The sequence below is a fragment of the Eschscholzia californica genome, unplaced genomic scaffold (genome assembly GCF_041429995.1).
Source record: "Eschscholzia californica isolate CP2 unplaced genomic scaffold, dmEscCali1.0.p SCAF_4, whole genome shotgun sequence".
In the NCBI taxonomy this organism is placed as follows: domain Eukaryota; kingdom Viridiplantae; phylum Streptophyta; class Magnoliopsida; order Ranunculales; family Papaveraceae; genus Eschscholzia; species Eschscholzia californica.
In genome coordinates, this window is record NW_028238461.1 from 6,296,053 (window position 1) to 6,314,298 (window position 18,246).

Consider the following 18,246-nt stretch of genomic DNA (forward strand, 5'->3'; position numbering starts at 1 on the left):
TTTCCCTGTCAAAGCCTACTATGTAATGCGGCAATCAAAATGTTATCCATATTGCTCACAATTTAGTCTTTCATGAACGGACCAAGCACAAGCACAAGCACAAGCACACTGAGATTAATTGTCATTTTGTTTGGCACCATCCGTTTCTCGTTTGTCCCATCCGTTTCCTGTTTATCCCATCCACCATGTAGATTGTTGACATGTTCGCCGAGTCATATGAGTCTCTAGCTTCTTAGTTGTTGAACTCTCTATGCTTTTGAATACCGTTCCGTGAGTGAAGGGTACTAGAATTATATAGTTAGGATAGTTTAGTCCTTTGCCAACTAAAGATTCTTTTGTTCAACAAAAAAAAAAAAAAAACTAAAGATTCTTTTGCACTTAATGCTACTGTGAACTTAATTAGTTTTTACTTCTAATGAAACTCTGGACTCCATTAATTTGTTTTTCTGGTCTATCCCTCTTCATCTTCTTCCATGCTGGTTAATATTTGGTAATTGGTATATATATCTTAACAGTCTTAAGGTAAAAAACTTGTGATAACAAAATACTGTGTTTGTCAAAATGTTGCTCTCTTCTCCACAAAGTTAGAAAAATTAACATGATAAAAACTTTAGAAGGTTTTTTTTCTTGTCTTTAATTTTTCTTTCTTAGACCCTAAAAGTTTCACCAACAATAATGTTGCTCTCTTCTCCACAATGGAATTCTCAATGATAATTTTAGGAGTAGTATTCTTATTTTTCTCTCTTATTAGATATTTACTTAGTATACAATTGATTATTTCTCAAAAATATTGGTGAGATCGAGGAAGATGATAACTTCTAACCGAACCAACAATCACTCTTTCAGTCAAAGAGTGATATTATAAATGAATATCTCCCGCAAGATGTAAAGAATTAATTTCCAAAAAAAAAAACATATTTTTAGATCCAATTGAAAGAATCAGTTAAAAAAAATTGAAGTCTTTGATGAAGTGGTTGAAAAGATAGTAGAGTGAAACAATGGAAAGGACAAGAGAAAGAAAAACGAATCACAGAGGACTAAACCTATAAGATAAAAAACCAACCCCAACATATTTGGACGGAAAAAACAAAACAAATGTTCATTCGGGTATCTCATGAAAGATTGAGGGCCAAACAAGAAATGAGTCACACATTTGGGGTCTAAACAAAAATAACCTACTCTCATTTTACTCCAAGTCATATTCTAGTACTCTTTTGTTCAATTTTTTTCTAACAGAGTGGGCGGCCCACTGTAGGCCAATATACACAATTAGCAAAACTTCACTTCACTATTCATATGCAAAAATGATAAATCATTTTTATTTATTTTTTTACTTTTCTACATGTAACATGAAAATGCATGATTTTTTTTTCTTTTTTGCATGTATATAGTTGACCGTTTCGGTTTCGTTGAAAAATTCTATTGACCTAATACTTCGGATTGATTAGCGGATAGATGACCCCAAAATACCGAATACTGAACCAATGTATACCTTAATCTTAAATTAAGTTACTAAAATTGGTTTGGTTTGCCCTATTAGTGAGGTGCATTGAAGATATTAGATGTCTTTTCAAGTGACATTGTCTAAAATTCAAGTACTATAAAAGCAAGATTAATACTAGGCAAAATAAGTGAAATAATCATCCCTTGTCTATTCCAAACAAAACAACAAGAAACTACTAACCCTATTCACTCAACATGTCTCTCCCAATAGTATCCTCCAAAACTCTTTCCCGGAAAGATTTCCCTTCGAAATTCATCTTTGGTGTAGCTACTTCTGCTTATCAGGTAACAACCTAAAAATCAGATGTGCATCAGACTTGTCGTCGGGTATAAGCTTTTCCGACGGTATCAACTGTTGGATATAACTTTTGGTGACAAAAATAATTTATGTTTTGTACATTATCAAATGAGAAATGCCTTTGGTTATTTGAATTGAGATTATTAGGGTATAAATAATGTAGTTGGGTTTTAGGTCATTGCTTAATCGGACTATTGCCAAATGTAATGACTATCATTGATCGTAGTCAATTTTCAAAAAAAAAAGAAGAGAAATGCTTAGTGTACAAAAAATATTTGACAAGATTCTTGACTCGATGAGTCACACAGGTAAAGAACGGTCCAAATCAAAGTCAAACTTTGAATTTTTTTTGTCTTTTGGTGAAAATGAGTCATTAAGTCAAGAATTTTGCCATTGTAGCACTGCCGTTATTAAATACTTCACGAAAAGATCATCTGCTGCTGACCAATTATTGTGAAACCTTCCGTATATATTAAATATTCCGACATATCCATTTCAAACCGTCAGAAAACATATATGATGATGACGCTTTCCAAAACCGTCGGTAATATACATTTGCATTTTTGTAGTGTTAGGGAAATAAGGACATCTTCTGACCAATTGTAATGGATATATAGAAATGACTTTGGGGCTCATTAATTTTCTAGGTTGAAGGGGCTACTAAGGAAGGTGGAAGAAGTGATAGTATTTGGGATGTTTATGCACGTATACCTGGTAGGCTTTCCTATACATTAATTTCCATTACAATTGGTAAAGAAATTTACACCTACTATAGACACTTATAATCATGTTAATTTATATCAGCAAACATCCGTGATGGAAGCAACGCGGATATTGCAGTTGATCACTATCATCGCTACAAGGTACATACATATAAAGCTTATGATCAATTGAATAAGATTCCTTTTTTTTGAATTGATCAGCGTGTCTCGAACGCTTGACCTCTAGGATGGAAGACTATACCTCTTACCACTCCAACCAAGGGTTGTTGACAATTGAATAAGATTCATTTACTCTTACAAATTAATGCAGGAAGATATTGCTCTAATGGCCGAACTAGGCTTCAAGGCTTACCGCTTTTCTATATCTTGGCCTCGGATCTTTCCTGGTAAATTGTTTTCGCTAATTAAGTGTTAGTACGTATTTACATACCCTTTCTTTTTGCTCATTTCATTAGAAGCATTGTTATTTAGGTACCGTTGTTAGATTAACTTTTATAAATCGATGTTCTTATATTATTATTATTATCAATTATTATATATGTTTGTAGATGGAATAAATGTCAATGAAGATGGTATTACTTACTACAACAATCTCATTAACGCTCTGCGTGAGAAAGGTGAACCTTTTTTTTTTTTGCATATTTTACTACTTGTTTTCGGAATTATTCTTGTGAAAAAAGATAACCTAATAAGGGTCATGGTTGGACATATGTATCTTGCATTTGAAGATATGGAGCCTGTTGTAACATTATACCATTGGGATCTCCCTCAAGCTCTCCAAGATTCATTTTGTGGATGGATCTCTAACAAAATTGTGTAAGTTTTCATATATATATATATATATATATATATATATATTTCAAATCTAACAAAACAAGAGCTAGGTGGCCAAACATTTTTATAGTTTGAGCTAATGCACTTAATATATTGTTTGATCTAGCGATCATTTCGCACATTATGCGGAGACGTGCTTCGAGAGGTTTGGAGATAGAGTAAAGCATTGGATCACATTTAATGAGCCAATTAATACCGCTATAAAGGGTTACGGAATGGGAACACATGCTCCTGGAAGAAAAGAAAATCAAGATACTGAACCTTATTTTGCTGCACACTATCTTATTTTGTCTCATGCAGCTGCGGCTTCCGTGTATAATAAAAAATTTAAGGTATACGAAACCAGTATTGCTGTATAACTTTAAGTTGTTCTAGGGTTTATGCACAATAATGTTCTTATACTCTTATATACTAATGTTATAGGCCCAACAAGGAGGTGGAATAGGTATTGCACCAAACTGTGAATGGGCAGAGCCTGGTTCTGATAAAATAGAGGATATAAATGCTGCAGAAAGATACCTCAAATTTCAGCTTGGATGGTAACTCCTCTTAAACCCCCATGATTAGTATTGATGAATATATATATATAAATTTTAACTATATGTTCTTTCTTGTATAGGTTCTTTGATCCACTATTTTTCGGAGACTATCCTCAGGTTATGCGTGACAGACTCAAAGAACGTCTTCCAAAATTTACAGATACAGATAAAGAGTTGCTAAAGAATTCGATAGACTTTGTGGGTATTAACCAATATACATCAAGATATATTTTTAATGCAGAAGCAAGCAACGAGTCCAACTTTTACTATCGCGAAGCACAAATAAATAGAGCTTGTATGTCATAGCCTTTTCTTCACTACCAAGTCTTTCAATATGTATATTTTCGTTTTCTTATTTTCTTACTATGGTTGTTTCTTGAATTCTTGTAGGTCAAAATTCAAATGCTGACGAGATTGGAATCGAGGTATATATATTATCATCTTCCCTATCTCTAGATGATTTATTTCTATCATCATATTCTTTAGTATTGAAGTTATCTCAATTGCAGACTGAAACAGAATGGATTCGCATCGTACCATGGGGAATGCGAAAATGTCTGAACTACATCAAGAAGACTTACAACAACCCCCCGATATTCATAACTGAAAATGGTATATATGTACAAGATGACTAATCAATCATCTACAGTAGAACGTGTTATCCTCAAACTAACTTTTTGACGTGAAATTTGTAGGAGTGGGTGAGGCAAATAAATATTCGACCATTGCGATATCTGATGCGCTAAATGACAATGTGAGACTTGATTACTATCAGAACTATCTTGCTCAAGTTGCTAAGGCAATCAAGTAAGTTTTTACATAAATGCTAACTTTTCACCTTTTCTTTAAAAGATTAAGATATCCTGAAAACTAATTAGAGATTTGAATGGACTCGGATCAAATTTTAAGATGTTTGTGTTGTTATCTGACACATAAGTCTGGCCCATTCGAATGGCTAACTCAGGCTTATCTTGAGTCGAGCTATTTGAGTTAGACATAAAATAAGTCTGAATTAAGAACTCATTGTATGACATAACGCGAAATGACTAGTACCCTATCTGAGCAAAACAAGTTGGGCTCATAGGACTCAAATTAGAAAAGTGGGACTCAAGAGAATAACTCATAATCAAAACATGTAAAGAAATAGACACTGCCTATACTTTAACATTTTGTAACCATTTTATGAACAGAGACTATGGAGTAAACGTGAAGGGATACTTTGCATGGTCATTCTGTGACAACTGGGAATGGTGTTCGGGTTATATGCAACGTTTCGGTTTGGTTTTTGTGGACTATGATAATGGACTTGCTCGTCACCCAAAATCTTCAGCCAAATGGTTCTCTACTTTCTTGAAGGGAGACGACGGAAAGAAAGAAGCACAGAAGTTATGAACCTTAAATATTAATTGTTCAAGTAAATAAAAGCAACTGATTTCCTCTTTTATCCTAAACCCGAATAAGACCTACTTGTGTTTTTCCACTGGAGAGACCAGAGTTCAAATTTTATCGTTTTAAGAAAGTGAACTATTTGTTTTCGTCATTAGTTCATGTGATTGTAATGTTGCTATTATTTGTAATAAAATTGCAATTTTTCCTTTATTCCTTGCATGTTCAGTATAACAATTTTTCTCTCATTTATTTTGCACTTTTACCTTGTTTTAGTGTGGATATACATAAGGGGAATTTGGCCAAAACTCCCTAAGAAATTATGATTTTGGTTAAAAAGGATTCATCAAAGTTTTTTAGGCTTCACCTCCCTGATGGCAATTATGTAATTTTCAATTTCAGTAAAAAGACCAACCTAACCCTAGTCTAAGAAAATACCTTGCAAACACCTTGCACTGCCTTGCAAACACTTTGCACTGCCTTGCAAACACCTTGCAGAGCCTTGCAAACACCTTGCATGGTTTTTGCAAACACCTTGGATAGCCTTGCAAACAAATTGCAGAGCCTTGCGAACACCTTGCAGAGCCTTGCAAAAACTTTGCAGAGCCTTGCGAACACCTTGCATGACTTTTGCAAATACCTTGCACAACCTTGCGAACACCTTGCAGAGCCTTGCAAAGCGTTGCAAACACCTTGCAAAGCCTTGCAAACACCTTGCAGAGCCTTGCAAACACCTTGCAATGCCATGCAAATGGTTTGCAATTTAGTTTTGAATTGATTTAACATGAAATTTGTTACAAATTATTATATTTTGTCTAATAGAATGTTATATCGAAAAACTAGCTAAAACCCCTACAAATTCATAATAGTCATTTTATAAGCTCTAGCACCATCATTTTACTTTTCTTCGAAAAACTTTCAAAGCTTTCATGAAATTCTCAATTTGAACATAAATACCAATCATGATTGTCCAAGAAAAAAATATTTCTCACAAGCATTTCATCTAACAACTTTATAGGTATTTCAACCAACCTACGTCTTGTATAACCAACTAACGTTGCATTCCAAGCAACAACATCTCTTTCAAGCATTTTATCAAACACATTGCTTGCATCAACTATACTTTCACAACTTCCATATAAATCCAACAAATAAGTTTGAACATAAACATCAAAACTAACAAATTGTTATCCATCATTCATAACTCAATGAAAATAAAGCAATGAAGAAGTTGGATTATACCTTGAAACACTATCAAATTCTCCTTCCATTGAAAGTATATAAAACTTTCTCTCTCTAGAATTTAGAACAAAAAACTAAATCAAACCCCTTAAAAGCCTCTTCAAACAACAAGCAAATAGATTAAATCACCAAAACCTAAAAACATTAACCTATCTTATAGCCAAAATCGATTCAAACCCCAAAAATTTTAATCGGCGTCGACAATCCAACTCGGTTCGTTTATGAGAAAAACTCAAGTTCCTGATTTATTAGTTAGATTATTACTAGGTATTTCTAATTGAATGAAGGGTATTTTTGACTCTTAAAAAGTTGGTGCCTTTAAAAATGTCCTTCAAGCCTATTTTTATAACTTACTTGGGGCCTAGCTAGTTAAAAAGATGGGTTGTCTTTTTAACAAAAAAATACAAGAAATTGGGCCTCCTGCCCAATTTCCTGTATACATAATGGGGAGTGCTACAATCTGTAAGAGTAGTTACACTCCTGATACACCTTAGATATTATATTATGATCAGCCTTCCTCACCTACCCATCAATCTTCATCTCCTTCACTTTCTTCCATTCAAAATCCATCATCTTCTAGTCAGTCTCCTTATCCTACTTCACCTGTTCCAACACCTCCACCGATTGGCAAAAAAATTTTGCGCTGCTTATTCTCGGACAGAAAACTAAAAAACCGTCGCCACAGGTTCTACTGCCTCCGGTTTTGAGGGTTGTCGGACTACTCACAGGTGAAACGAAAGACGGGTGGTCAGTGTGGTGATATATACTGACAGTATTTTGGTAAAGCGTAAGAAGTTGACTTCTCCTGCCAACGGTTAACTATAAAACCGTCGGATTTAATATCATTCCGACAGTTTTGTATAATGCTGTCGGCTATAAGTCATGTCTCATTACTCTGGTTATCACCTCATTAGTTCTGTTTTTTACTCCTTATTGGATCAAGTTCCTGAATCTTCAAATTACGGAGAGGCTTCTAGAAATCCAAATTGGGTCCATTCTATGCAGCAGGCTCTTCAAAAGAATGGTACATGGCTCTTGATTCTCTATACTTCTGACATGAATGTTCTAGGGTGTAAATGGGTTTATACAGTGAAGTATAATCTGATGGCAGCTTTGAATTGTAGAAAACTTGATTGGTTGCTAAAGGTTTTCATTAAGTTAATGGAATATTACAGATGCCTTTATGTTCACTTATACGGGTGGTTGGTTCCGGAGTCTTGGATCTTCTGTGGATGTCACTATCCTCACAGGTAAGCGGTGGCTCCTCTTGTCTTATTTATTCGTTGATTCAGACTCTGAGCAAGGAGTTTGCAATGAAGTATTTGCACTACTTTCAGGGAGTAGAAGTCTGAAAAGCAGAAATTCCTCAACTCTCTTGTTAACATAGAAGAAGCACTCTTTTGAATTTCTTCAAAAGTATGATATGATATGTTGGACTACAAACCTAGTAAGACCCTTGTATCTAGTTGAGCAAAGCTTGGCATTCATGATGGTGAGCTCTTGGAAGATCCACCACTACTTTCTTATAGAAGTTCGGTGGGGGCCTTACTTCTTTAACGCGTAAAGACTCCTTGCTTTTCTGTGAGTTTTGCAGCTCAATTCATGAGTTCTGCATCTATAGTGCATTTCTCTTCAACTGGCCAATAAGATTTTGAGACATCTAAATGGTACTCCTGATGATGGCATTTCACTTGCACAGACAAAGCTTACAACATTGCAAGTTTTTCTAATTCGGACGTCGGATGTCTGGTTACCGAAAAGTTAGTACTCGTTTTGTCCTATTTCTACCTTTACTTCTTCATTTATACCCTTTAACATAAATCCCGAAAAGTTAGTATTGGTTTTGTCCTATTTCTACTGGATTCCACCATGAACCAAACCTGTTTACCTACAGGTGTTTTCGGAGTAGATGCACAACTAACCGGCCAATAAATTGTTGGCACAATAAACCGTTCTTAATTTTGTGGGAAACCACTTCCCAATACATCATGACTAGTCTCTCATTACTAGTGCTCGCGCCTTTTTTTTTTTTTTTGAGAAATCGACTACGATCTATGTTGGTCGTCACAAGGCGTTGATACATCATGAAGAAAGAGAACCTTAAGAAAAACAACATTATCTTGTCATTTTACCAACCAAATTTCCAATGGAAACTTACAAACATAATATGTTCACACCTGAAAACGACAATCTGCCTGACCAAAGCCATAATTCTAACCGAAAACTTAGTTAGATAAAAATCAGATGATCCAAAACCCAAATAACAACACAAAGTAGTAAAGAATCAATAGATTTCATCACCCACGACAGGGAGCATTACTTGCATAAAAAGAAAAAAAACTAAATACTGAAAGGGCATTTGAAGGATTTCCAAGTGATCAAAATGTTCCAGCAATACCTGCAGAAAAGAAACCCCAAAAAAGAAACCCCAAAAAAGAAACTTAACCACGTTATAATTTACAATCATCCTGATGAAGTCTGAAATATAAAGATGACAATAAAGAAGTGTTTCGGTGCGTCTACATTAGCTATAGCAACATGTTAATAGGTGTGTAGCTTGGTTTGGCCATAATATAAAGTCTAAGGTGGTATCTCTTTTTCTCAATATCTGAATCTAACTCGTCCAATCTAAACCTGCCTGACTTAAGTGTACTCAAAACCAGTCATTGAGACATCATAAAACATCACTATTCAGAGAAATACATTCTGAAAACCGAATCAGGTTATATTCCAGATCTGACTTAGAAAAATAACAAACACTAACTAAGTTGACATCTTTTACGTATAATGCGGCTGGTCCAAAACTACTTGTATTGATGTTCATGTTACATAGCTTCTAAGGAAACATCTTCTACGTCTTGACAAAGTATTGACAAATATGATGATAATACCATAGGGACCCGGTTTGACATGGACTTTAAGTTTTGCACAAAATGTGAGAAAATGTGCAAATGCCAACATTTGTTTTTTCTACTTGAAATTGTATACATACCATCATTTGTTTCCTTAGCCCCTTCTGATTTCCAGACAATATTTTCTAAACCAGTTGAGAGATTCTTGTAGAACTGAAACAATAAAATGAAGATCTCATATTCAAATTTATGTTGAGAGGTCGGAAAATACTATAGTCACTATATCTCATGTACTGCAACATGCACTCAAAGGTGTGGTTACTGTTAAATATGAGTTACCCAGATCTCCACAAGATAGTTATACATATTCCTATAAATGAACTCAAATATAACGATGACAAAGTAAGTGAACTGATATAGGAAAATCATGAAACAAATCAAGTTTCAACTTACCATTATTTTCCAAATACAGTGTAATTATATTAACATACCTTGTGAAATTCCAAGGTGTCTCCTTTAGCTTTACGGATCTCAACCATGTAGAGTGAAGGAGCCACCTCAAAAACCTAGAAGCGAATAGAAGTTCATCCGCGTTAGTCCACAATGTGAAAACTAGTTTTTAGGTAACCAAAATACAAATCTCAAAATCTGGGATATGCCTTACGTTTAATGTCCCGCAGCATGTTTAGTTATTAGATATGAAAACTGTCTTAAAATGGGTAGATTTCACTGACAACAGGAACTGAGTTTCCTGTTCCCAAATTCTGAGTTGTTTGGGGTTATATATCCACAAATTTTTTTGTTAAAATGATTTAACCAACACTGAAAATAGCTATAAAAGAGGGCACTCCTGAAGAAATTTCCTATTTGCATTTTTTTGGTAACAACATCTTTATACACATGATAAAAGTGGGCACTTCTTTCATATTGCTCTAAGAAAGGAGGCGAAAGTTCATCAATCATATAATTGGTTCTTGCAAGCTTGGGAAATCACCTTGCGGAGAAACCTTAATGATTGGGAAGTTCCCATCTATATTCACATGCTGGATATTATAGAGTTTCAGGCCGAGTGGAGAAGGGGAAGACAAAAAAGTGAGGAATGCAGAGGAGAAGGAAATGTTCTCTGTAAAACAGTGCTACAGGAGATCAAGTAGTCAGGCCACTCAGCTTCCCCCTTTCGACTACAAGAGCTTATGGTCAGCCAAAACCCACCTAGAGTCAGTTTTATAGTTTGGGCTTCCATTCTTGGGAAACTGCCAATTGCGGACAACCTGCAAAGGCGTGGGATGCTTATTCCCAGTCGGTGCATATGTTGCAAGAAGGAAGAAGAGACATTGGAACAGTTTTTCCTTCATTGTGAGGGTGCAAGCAAGTTATGGAACTATTTTCTAAGATCTATAGTGTATGTGGTATTTGCTCTCAAGGTATTGAATCTACCTCCCACTTGTTTTTTGAATGCAGCTTCTCTCAGCATATTTGGTGTGAATTGCTCCAGTTGTTGGGGTTTTATAGACATTGCTTCCAATCTTTTGAGGAAGAGCTTACTTGGTGTTGTACACATTTTAAGGGTGCTTCTGTTTTGGCTAAAGTGGGATGCCTAGTCTTTAATGCATTTCTCTATCATATTTGGATTGAAAGGAATGCTAGAATCTTCCAACAGAAAGCTAATACTTCCTCAGGAATCATCAAGATGATAGTTGAGGAAGTAAAAATGAAGGCTGCTACTTGGAAAGGCAAGATTGAAGGGTCAATCCAGAATTTAGACTTTGCTAAGAAGTGGAATCTTAATATTCAGCTGGTTAGACCTGCTGTGAAAGGTTATAAGTGGTGCCCTCCTCCTCCTGGTTATGTTCTTATTAGTTCAGATGGCTCTCTAGATGCTGAGGATGCTGGCTATGGGGCTGTTCTTAGGAATTCTGATGGGGTCCCTATTGCTTTAGGTGCTGGTTCTTCTTTCAGGGAGTCCATTCTTGCTCATGAGATGCAAGGTGTTCATCTGGGGCTGCAGCTAGCCCTCAAATACCAGTGCTCCAAAGTAACTATAGCAACTGATTCTATGGTGGTGTTCTCTCTTCTTGCAGACAGGAGTAAGCTCCCACCTTGGGAGGTTTGGGTCATTTGGTTGAGTATTCAGAAACTTTGGGATTCCTTTGAACAATGCAGCATCCTTCATGTAGTGCGTGAGCTTAACCAAGCTGCTGACTTCCTTGCTAAGCTTAGACCTTCGGGTGTCATTGAACTTGACATTGCTAGTCTTCCTATGGAGCTAAGTAATATCCTCAAAGATGATAGGAATGGTAGAATTCGTTTGAGAAAATGTTGGCATTAGTGCCTAGTACTTTGGGGTTTTTTTGTTTTTTGCTTGTGCTTTTGTAGCTTGTTGTCCTTGGGTCTGGGCCCTTTCCCAGCTTATTAATGCAAAAAAAAAAAAATTGGTGTAAACCAAGGACTCTTACCCTTCGCGACAGTGTGGGCTATTTGGAAAGATAGAAACGAGAAAACATTCAAGGAGCCAAGTATTATTAGTCGCCTTGAGGTGGAAGACATTCTTGCACTACTATACCATTGGAGTACGCATATCATTTGGGCCAAGGACAGGTCATACTATGACTTTATTTCTAAGTGGGATGAGTTAATGCTGTAACAATTTCATTTAAGTTGTACTTCCCCCATTGTATTATACCACAATTTTATCAATACTAATTCAAAGTTTTCAAAGAAAAAAGTGGGCACTTCTTTTATCTTCAAATGATGGTTCAGAATACTGGTGAACAAACAAGATTATTTAAGTCGGAATAGATTGAATGTAAGACTTGTTACCTCTGTTGCAACGGATAGCTGGCCCTTCCGTCCGGTCTTAGGTCCTTGAAGCTTCATCTGATTACACATTATGATATCGAGTTAGTTGCATTAAAGGAACAGTAAATAGTGAAACTTTATTGTCAATCCTCTATAAGTACTCGGAGTAGAGAACTATTTTATAGTAGAATAAGTGTGAACAGGGTCCGCCACCCTTTGGTGTAGCGGTTGGACACCCCTCTTAAGCCCATGAGGTCGTGAGATCGAGTCTCGGTGGAAGCAGTTTGCCATCAAGATTTATTCCATGTAATTTAGGCAATGTATAAAGTAAGTAATATAATAAATTTGTCGGGCTTTAGGCCTATTTCATGTTCTCGGGCTTTAGGCCTCTTTCATTATGGTTTAAATTAGGCGGTTATCATGCTCATCACATCTTCATGATGTATCAATGCCTTGTAACGACTAACGTAGATCGTAGTCGATTTCTCAAAAAAATAAATAAAAATAAGTGTGAACAGGGAGGTCACTGTACCTTGTATTTATTCTTCTTTACATTAAATCCCAAAGGCAAGGCAGCTTCTTCAATTTTAGATAATATCTCTTTGGCAGGTCGATTAGAAGCGAATCTAGTTTCCCTTTTGACAAGCCCCTAGTACATGAATTTGCAGTGTCAAGCAATGTTCATATAACAGCAAAATGAGTGCATAACTGCCACAGGACGTTACAGTTAAAACGAAAAAAAACTCGCTCAACGGCCTTTTTTTCTTCAGATGGTGTACTTAGGAGAAACATCAGAAACAGTTATACGTTAAAAACTGTCCATCCTTTTCTTACTAGTTTTTATCCTTTTCAAAATAAAATGAATATTAAATGGTAAAAGACATCGTTGTGTTAGTTTTTTCAACTCCATGGAGTTCAAAGAGCATTATACCACGGACTCCTGGAAAATGGGACAATTTTTTCTAATAATGTAGAAAACCAACGTACCACCTTGAGGACCATACTGAGCATTATAATGGTCATTGCCCAAGCACGGGCGCTAAGCATGACCGAAGTAGGAGGATTTTGAATAATCAGAACAAGTTTTATTAAATTGAACCGTCATAACTAACCAGAACATACCACTTCATCTTCAAATAGATTGCCGAGATTAAGCGCTTGAGATGTAGAGATGAGCTCAAACGCATTCATGATGGTTGGTCTTTCTTCCGTCCTCTCTACAAGTTCTCCAGATTCCTACACAAAGAAATAATAAGAATAAACCAAAAGGCAATCTTCATGAATACCAAATCCTCTAGATCGTTCTATCCATTTAACTGATAAATAATATAATAATCAAAATTTTACCGCTGATTCATCAAAAATAGCATCCACATCATCAAGATTAACTTCTTCTTCTTCAAACCATGGGGGCTTGTACCCCTTTTTAAACCATTCATTCTCTAAGAGCTCCGGAACAGTAATTCTCTATTTCACACGATTAGGGCATATGGTAAATCCATGGAGCCAAGAATTTGAAGACGTTATAGAGGAATCCATTCGAATGAATAAAGGGAATAGAAAATTTGTGAAGAATTCGTCCGAACAAAGAAGAAATAAACTTTCTTGCAAAACTAAAAAATACAAGTGCATACCGTCAAAGGATTGGGGTCAAGGATCCTTTTGAGTAGATTCTTTGCATTTGAGGAGAGCCATGGAGGAGAAGTAAATTCAGACTTAATGATCTGCAAATCAGATAAAAAGTCATCGATAAATCATTATCGCTCTTTAAATTCATGTTCATTTTGGTGAAGATTTTTGTGTAATAGTATACACCATAAGTCCATAAAGATATTTATAACTCAGAAACCATACCTTTTTGTATAATGATATTATGTTGGAATCTTCAAAAGGAAGATAACCTGCCATGAGAACGAAAAGGATTACGCCACATGACCACAAATCTGCCTTAGCTCCATCATAACCTTTGTCATTGATCACCTAGAAAAGAGTACAGAACACATCAATGAAAGAAAATGTGCTTCATGTGCTAATTCAGAAGGTTAAAGTGTACTCGAAAATTCGAAGCTAAAATACCTCTGGGGCAACATAATTGGGTGTTCCACATGTAGTGTGAAGTAACCCATCTTCCTGAAACGAAAGCTTAAAAGGTTCATTTGAGTGCTTCTCGAAGATTAAATAAGAAATATCAATTTGTTCTCCAACAAATTCTTCAAAGTTACGTATCAGATGAAGGCCAAGGACTCCAGGATGAGTAGGCTATGGGTATCACCTCAAATCTCTTTTATTTTCCATGATAGGAAGAAAGAAATATAGGCTTCCAATATCTGTTCTTATTCCTAAGCTAGACACTTCCAATATCAGTTTTTATGAGAATATAACAAACAAGCGGCTGTCACACTCACTCGAATTTGCTGAGGCAGTGCACTCAACCCAAAATCAGAGACTTTAAGAACTCCAGTAGCATCCAGCAGCAAATTCTCAGGCTGTCAATTAAAAACAAACAACACAAATAGTTATACTTATAGCTGGGATATAATGATAGTGTCTTTGTAGCTTTCATATTTTTTAGGGACTTCCAAACAAATCACCTTCAAGTCCCTATGAAACACGCTTCTGCTGTGGCAGTAATCTACAGCATTTATCAGCTGTTGAAAATATTTTCTTGCTTCATCCTCCTTCAATCTTCCATTCCTAGCCTGGCACAAGAAAAAAATATGTAGAAACCAAGAACGTGAAAACCTTACCAGATACTAGACATATCCCCAATGACGCAAAACACATTAAATGAAAACCTTACAATTTTGTGAAAAAGTTCACCACCTGTGACTAATTCCAAAACAATAAAGATTTTCGTCTTGCTAGCCATGACCTGCACCAATAATACCTCGTCAAGTAAGAATAGATTAAAAAAATTCTATTGACTGATAATCCCATATAGATGAAATCATGAGACCATACATAACCATAAGTTGTTTCATAACTAGGAAATATTTCGTAGACTTCTAAAAATCCCAAATTGTTTGAAAGCATAGGCTTTATTAATACTATTTTCTTGAAGAACTCTAAATTTGAAAGCGAACTTCTTATCTTGGAAAGCTTTGTAGCCTATGCTTTCAAATTTGGGGGTATCACTTTCTTTGCTGGGGGTATCACTTTCTTTGCCCGCCCTATGAGATTATTTGGAAATAGAGTAACCAAAGAACCATGAACAGGTGGGAGGAGACGGAGAAAGATTTCTTTCTAGCCATATGTTTTAGAAAGTCTGTTGCAGAGCTTAGTTGCTAGGTCCTCGTAGCAAATTACGATACAATTCTCGTTCTGATTGAGCACAAAAGCTATGTTTACCGGAACAAGAAAAAGTACCACTTGGCCTAGAGGCATGGCTAAGGTGTATGCCTTTATTGTTATTTAAATGGTGTTCTCGACTGGTGTACACATTAAACTTTTTCATGGAAATACTTTCATGTTATGCAAAATAAATAAATAAACGCAATTGTACCTCGTATAAGCGAATGACATTTGGGTGCCTGATCAATTTCATGGTAGAGATTTCGCTTTTAATCTGCAAAGAAACAGATGAATTTTCAACACTTAAGAGGAATTCAGTTTGAAGTTTACAAGTAATGACATCAGGAAAGACAATAGTGATAATATTCAGTTCAAGAACATCAACCAATTAGCTAATTCAATAAACCCTTGTTTTAATATGAAACAAGTAACAAATTAGCTAATTCAATACGATAATTTGAAGATTTTAACCTGATCAATCATCTTATGCTTAAGAACTTTATCTTTGTCAAGAATCTTAATTGCAACAGCTTCTCCTGTTTCAACATTTCTTGCAAACTTAACCTTTGCAAAAGTTCCCTCACCCATTGTTCTTCCTAATTCATACTTTCCGACGCGAGTATTAACACGAGACGACATCTTTCTCTTTCTCAACAATCAATTATTCTTTTTCTCTCTCTAAAATATCAATTAGGGTATCTCTTTCTCTCTGATCTCTTCTTGTTACAAGGTTGCCAGTCTCTTGATTTCACAACATTCATCTTTGTCTTGAGAAAGACCTAGAGAGAGAAAGAGATTTTGGTTAAGACTTGCTAGTAGTGATTAATCGAAGAGAAGGAGAGATCTGCAACTAGTATTGTCCATCCAAGGGTTTCGTTTTGCAGAAGAAGAAGAACTTCCTAGATCAATCTAACAGTTTTCCTTTTTCCATCAATTACAGTTCTTCATTGACATTTATTTAAATCCAGAATTTGTCTGGTCGTCTCTGTCTCTCTGCTGCTAGTGATCGTCTCCCTCTCTATCTATCTATCTATCTCTCTCTAAAACTTGGTTAATAGGGGGAAGATGATTTTGGTTTGAATTTGCGTACTTCACTTGCTTACCCTTTCTACTTTATAACTCTAGACTTCACAAGTGTTAAGGGCCTCTTATTCCCGAGTGGGGGTTATTCGTTTAGAACTTTTGGGAGATTTTCATTCTTCAATGTTCTTAAGATCTTTAAAGTTTAGTATTATTGGTTCAGATTTTTTTTAAGAACTTTAAAGTTCGTGTTATTAGTTCGGATCTTTATTAAGAATTTTAAAATTTAGCATTATGAGTTTAGATTTTCTTTTAGTGGGGGTTATTCGTTCAGACCTTTTAACAGACCTTCAAAGTTTAAAGTTATTAGTTTAGACCTTTATTTAAGAATTTTAAAGATTTTTTGCTAGATCTTCACAGTCCGGATCTTCAAAGATCTCAAAAAATTTAAGAGTTTCAAGAAATTGTTTTATTAAAATTTTTAAGGTCCTGGATCTTTTAGGTAGTGAGACTTTTTGTGTTCTCGGGCATTAAAAAATCTCAGATCATTAAATTTTGGACCATTCTTATTAAAAATTTGAAGTTTTAGAATTTTTTTTGTAAGAAATGTAAGGATCTATTTTAAATCTAAGTCGTGCAAACAAATGGTTAGGATTATAAATACTTGTTGTTTCTCTCCTTCTCTGCCTCTCTCTATCTCACTCTTATGTAAATACAAGACAACATAAAGAATTTTTTTTGTTCTTTCTCTCACACTTGTGTAAAAAATGAGACGACATAGGAAAAATATCAAATCTCATTTATCTCTTTCATTAATCTTACGCAAACACGAGATGGGATAAAAAAAAATGAAATATTCTTTGTTTTTTATCCGTAAAACGTGATAATAGTTACTAAAATTCGACAATAGAAAAAAAAGTCAAATGTTTTACATAACTATATCACTCTGTCGTTCCACGTCCTTTCAGCAATACTATCTCTCTAATCCCCAACTTGTTGTCTTTGTTGTTCTTGAGTTTGGATCTCTTCATCATAATCTTCATCCGGGGTACACTCATCGGTTTCTTCTTCATCTGGAGCAAATTCGTCAGAACTGCATTCTCTTCCAATAAAGTTGTGCAATCCTGCACATGCTAAAACTAATTACGCTTGTGATTTAAATGGAAAGGACGGAGCAGTTTTGAAAATTTTGAATCTCGCTTTAAATATACCGAATATTCTTTCTATCACGGTTCTTAAAGAAGAATGACGATTATAAAATAATTCTTCTTTAGTTTCTGGATGTCGAGTGCTCCCGAACTCTCTTAAATGGTATCAAACTCCTCGATATGGTGTCAAAAATTGAGGACGATTAGGATATCAAGCATTTACTAAATAAAATTTACCTACAACAGAAAATATTTAGATGTAAATTATACCTTCATATATCATCAAAATATATTAAAATGAATTTTGATAAGAATAACAATAATGTTCAAAACAAAATAGTTATTTAACCCAATATTTTTTATATCAACCCCATGCCAGTAAGAACTCCAAAGGTCCACCTATTTGAAACTTTAAGTTTGACAAATTGTGAGTAAATTTGTCTCCAAAAGATTTTCGGTCGGTTATTAGATTAAAAGTTCTTGATTTTTCATAAAAAAAAATGAATAACGCGTTCTTTTAAAGTTCTCACATAAAAGTCTGAAGCAATAACACTAAACTTTGATGTTCTTCATAAAAGATCTGAACCAATAACGCCAAACTTTAAAATTCTT

At 35.1% G+C, this 18,246-nt stretch overlaps 2 protein-coding genes and 1 long non-coding RNA gene across 4 annotated transcripts; 2 read left to right on the plus strand and 1 right to left on the minus strand.

The window, feature by feature from the left end:
- Positions 1–1,572: 1,572 nt before the first annotated feature.
- On the plus strand, positions 1,573–5,495 carry LOC147542037 (beta-glucosidase 4-like). Its single transcript, XM_086637775.1, has 13 exons — positions 1,573–1,788; positions 2,449–2,515; positions 2,606–2,664; positions 2,834–2,909; positions 3,072–3,140; positions 3,252–3,339; positions 3,464–3,689; positions 3,781–3,896; positions 3,977–4,191; positions 4,287–4,321; positions 4,406–4,508; positions 4,592–4,703; positions 5,087–5,495. The coding sequence occupies exons 1-13, from the start codon at positions 1,699–1,701 to the stop codon at positions 5,286–5,288; spliced, it is 1,458 nt and encodes a 485-aa protein (XP_086493901.1). The 5' UTR covers positions 1,573–1,698; the 3' UTR covers positions 5,289–5,495.
- Positions 5,496–7,053: 1,558 nt separating this feature from the next.
- On the plus strand, positions 7,054–9,729 carry LOC147542038 (uncharacterized). The gene is made up of 2 exons (XR_015239623.1): positions 7,054–7,548; positions 7,700–9,729. It is a non-coding gene; the product is annotated as an uncharacterized LOC147542038 (long non-coding RNA).
- On the minus strand, positions 8,625–16,702 carry LOC147542039 (CBL-interacting protein kinase 23-like). Of its 2 annotated transcripts, none has more exons than XR_015239622.1 (15): positions 15,938–16,702; positions 15,678–15,740; positions 14,976–15,047; positions 14,767–14,874; positions 14,581–14,661; positions 14,252–14,305; positions 14,030–14,155; positions 13,810–13,899; positions 13,523–13,642; positions 13,298–13,411; positions 12,708–12,824; positions 11,796–12,253; positions 9,868–10,771; positions 9,517–9,589; positions 8,625–8,922 (listed from the first exon to the last, which is right to left on the minus strand). XR_015239622.1 is itself a non-coding variant. In XM_086672805.1 (15 exons), the coding sequence occupies exons 1-15, from the start codon at positions 16,103–16,105 to the stop codon at positions 8,903–8,905; spliced, it is 1,338 nt and encodes a 445-aa protein (XP_086528931.1). In that variant the 5' UTR covers positions 16,106–16,702; the 3' UTR covers positions 8,625–8,902. The 2 variants fall into 2 exon arrangements, 1 of the variants encoding a protein (XP_086528931.1); XM_086672805.1 differs by having other exon boundaries at positions 9,868–9,942; positions 12,197–12,253.
- Between the last annotated feature and the right edge of the window lie 1,544 nt (positions 16,703–18,246).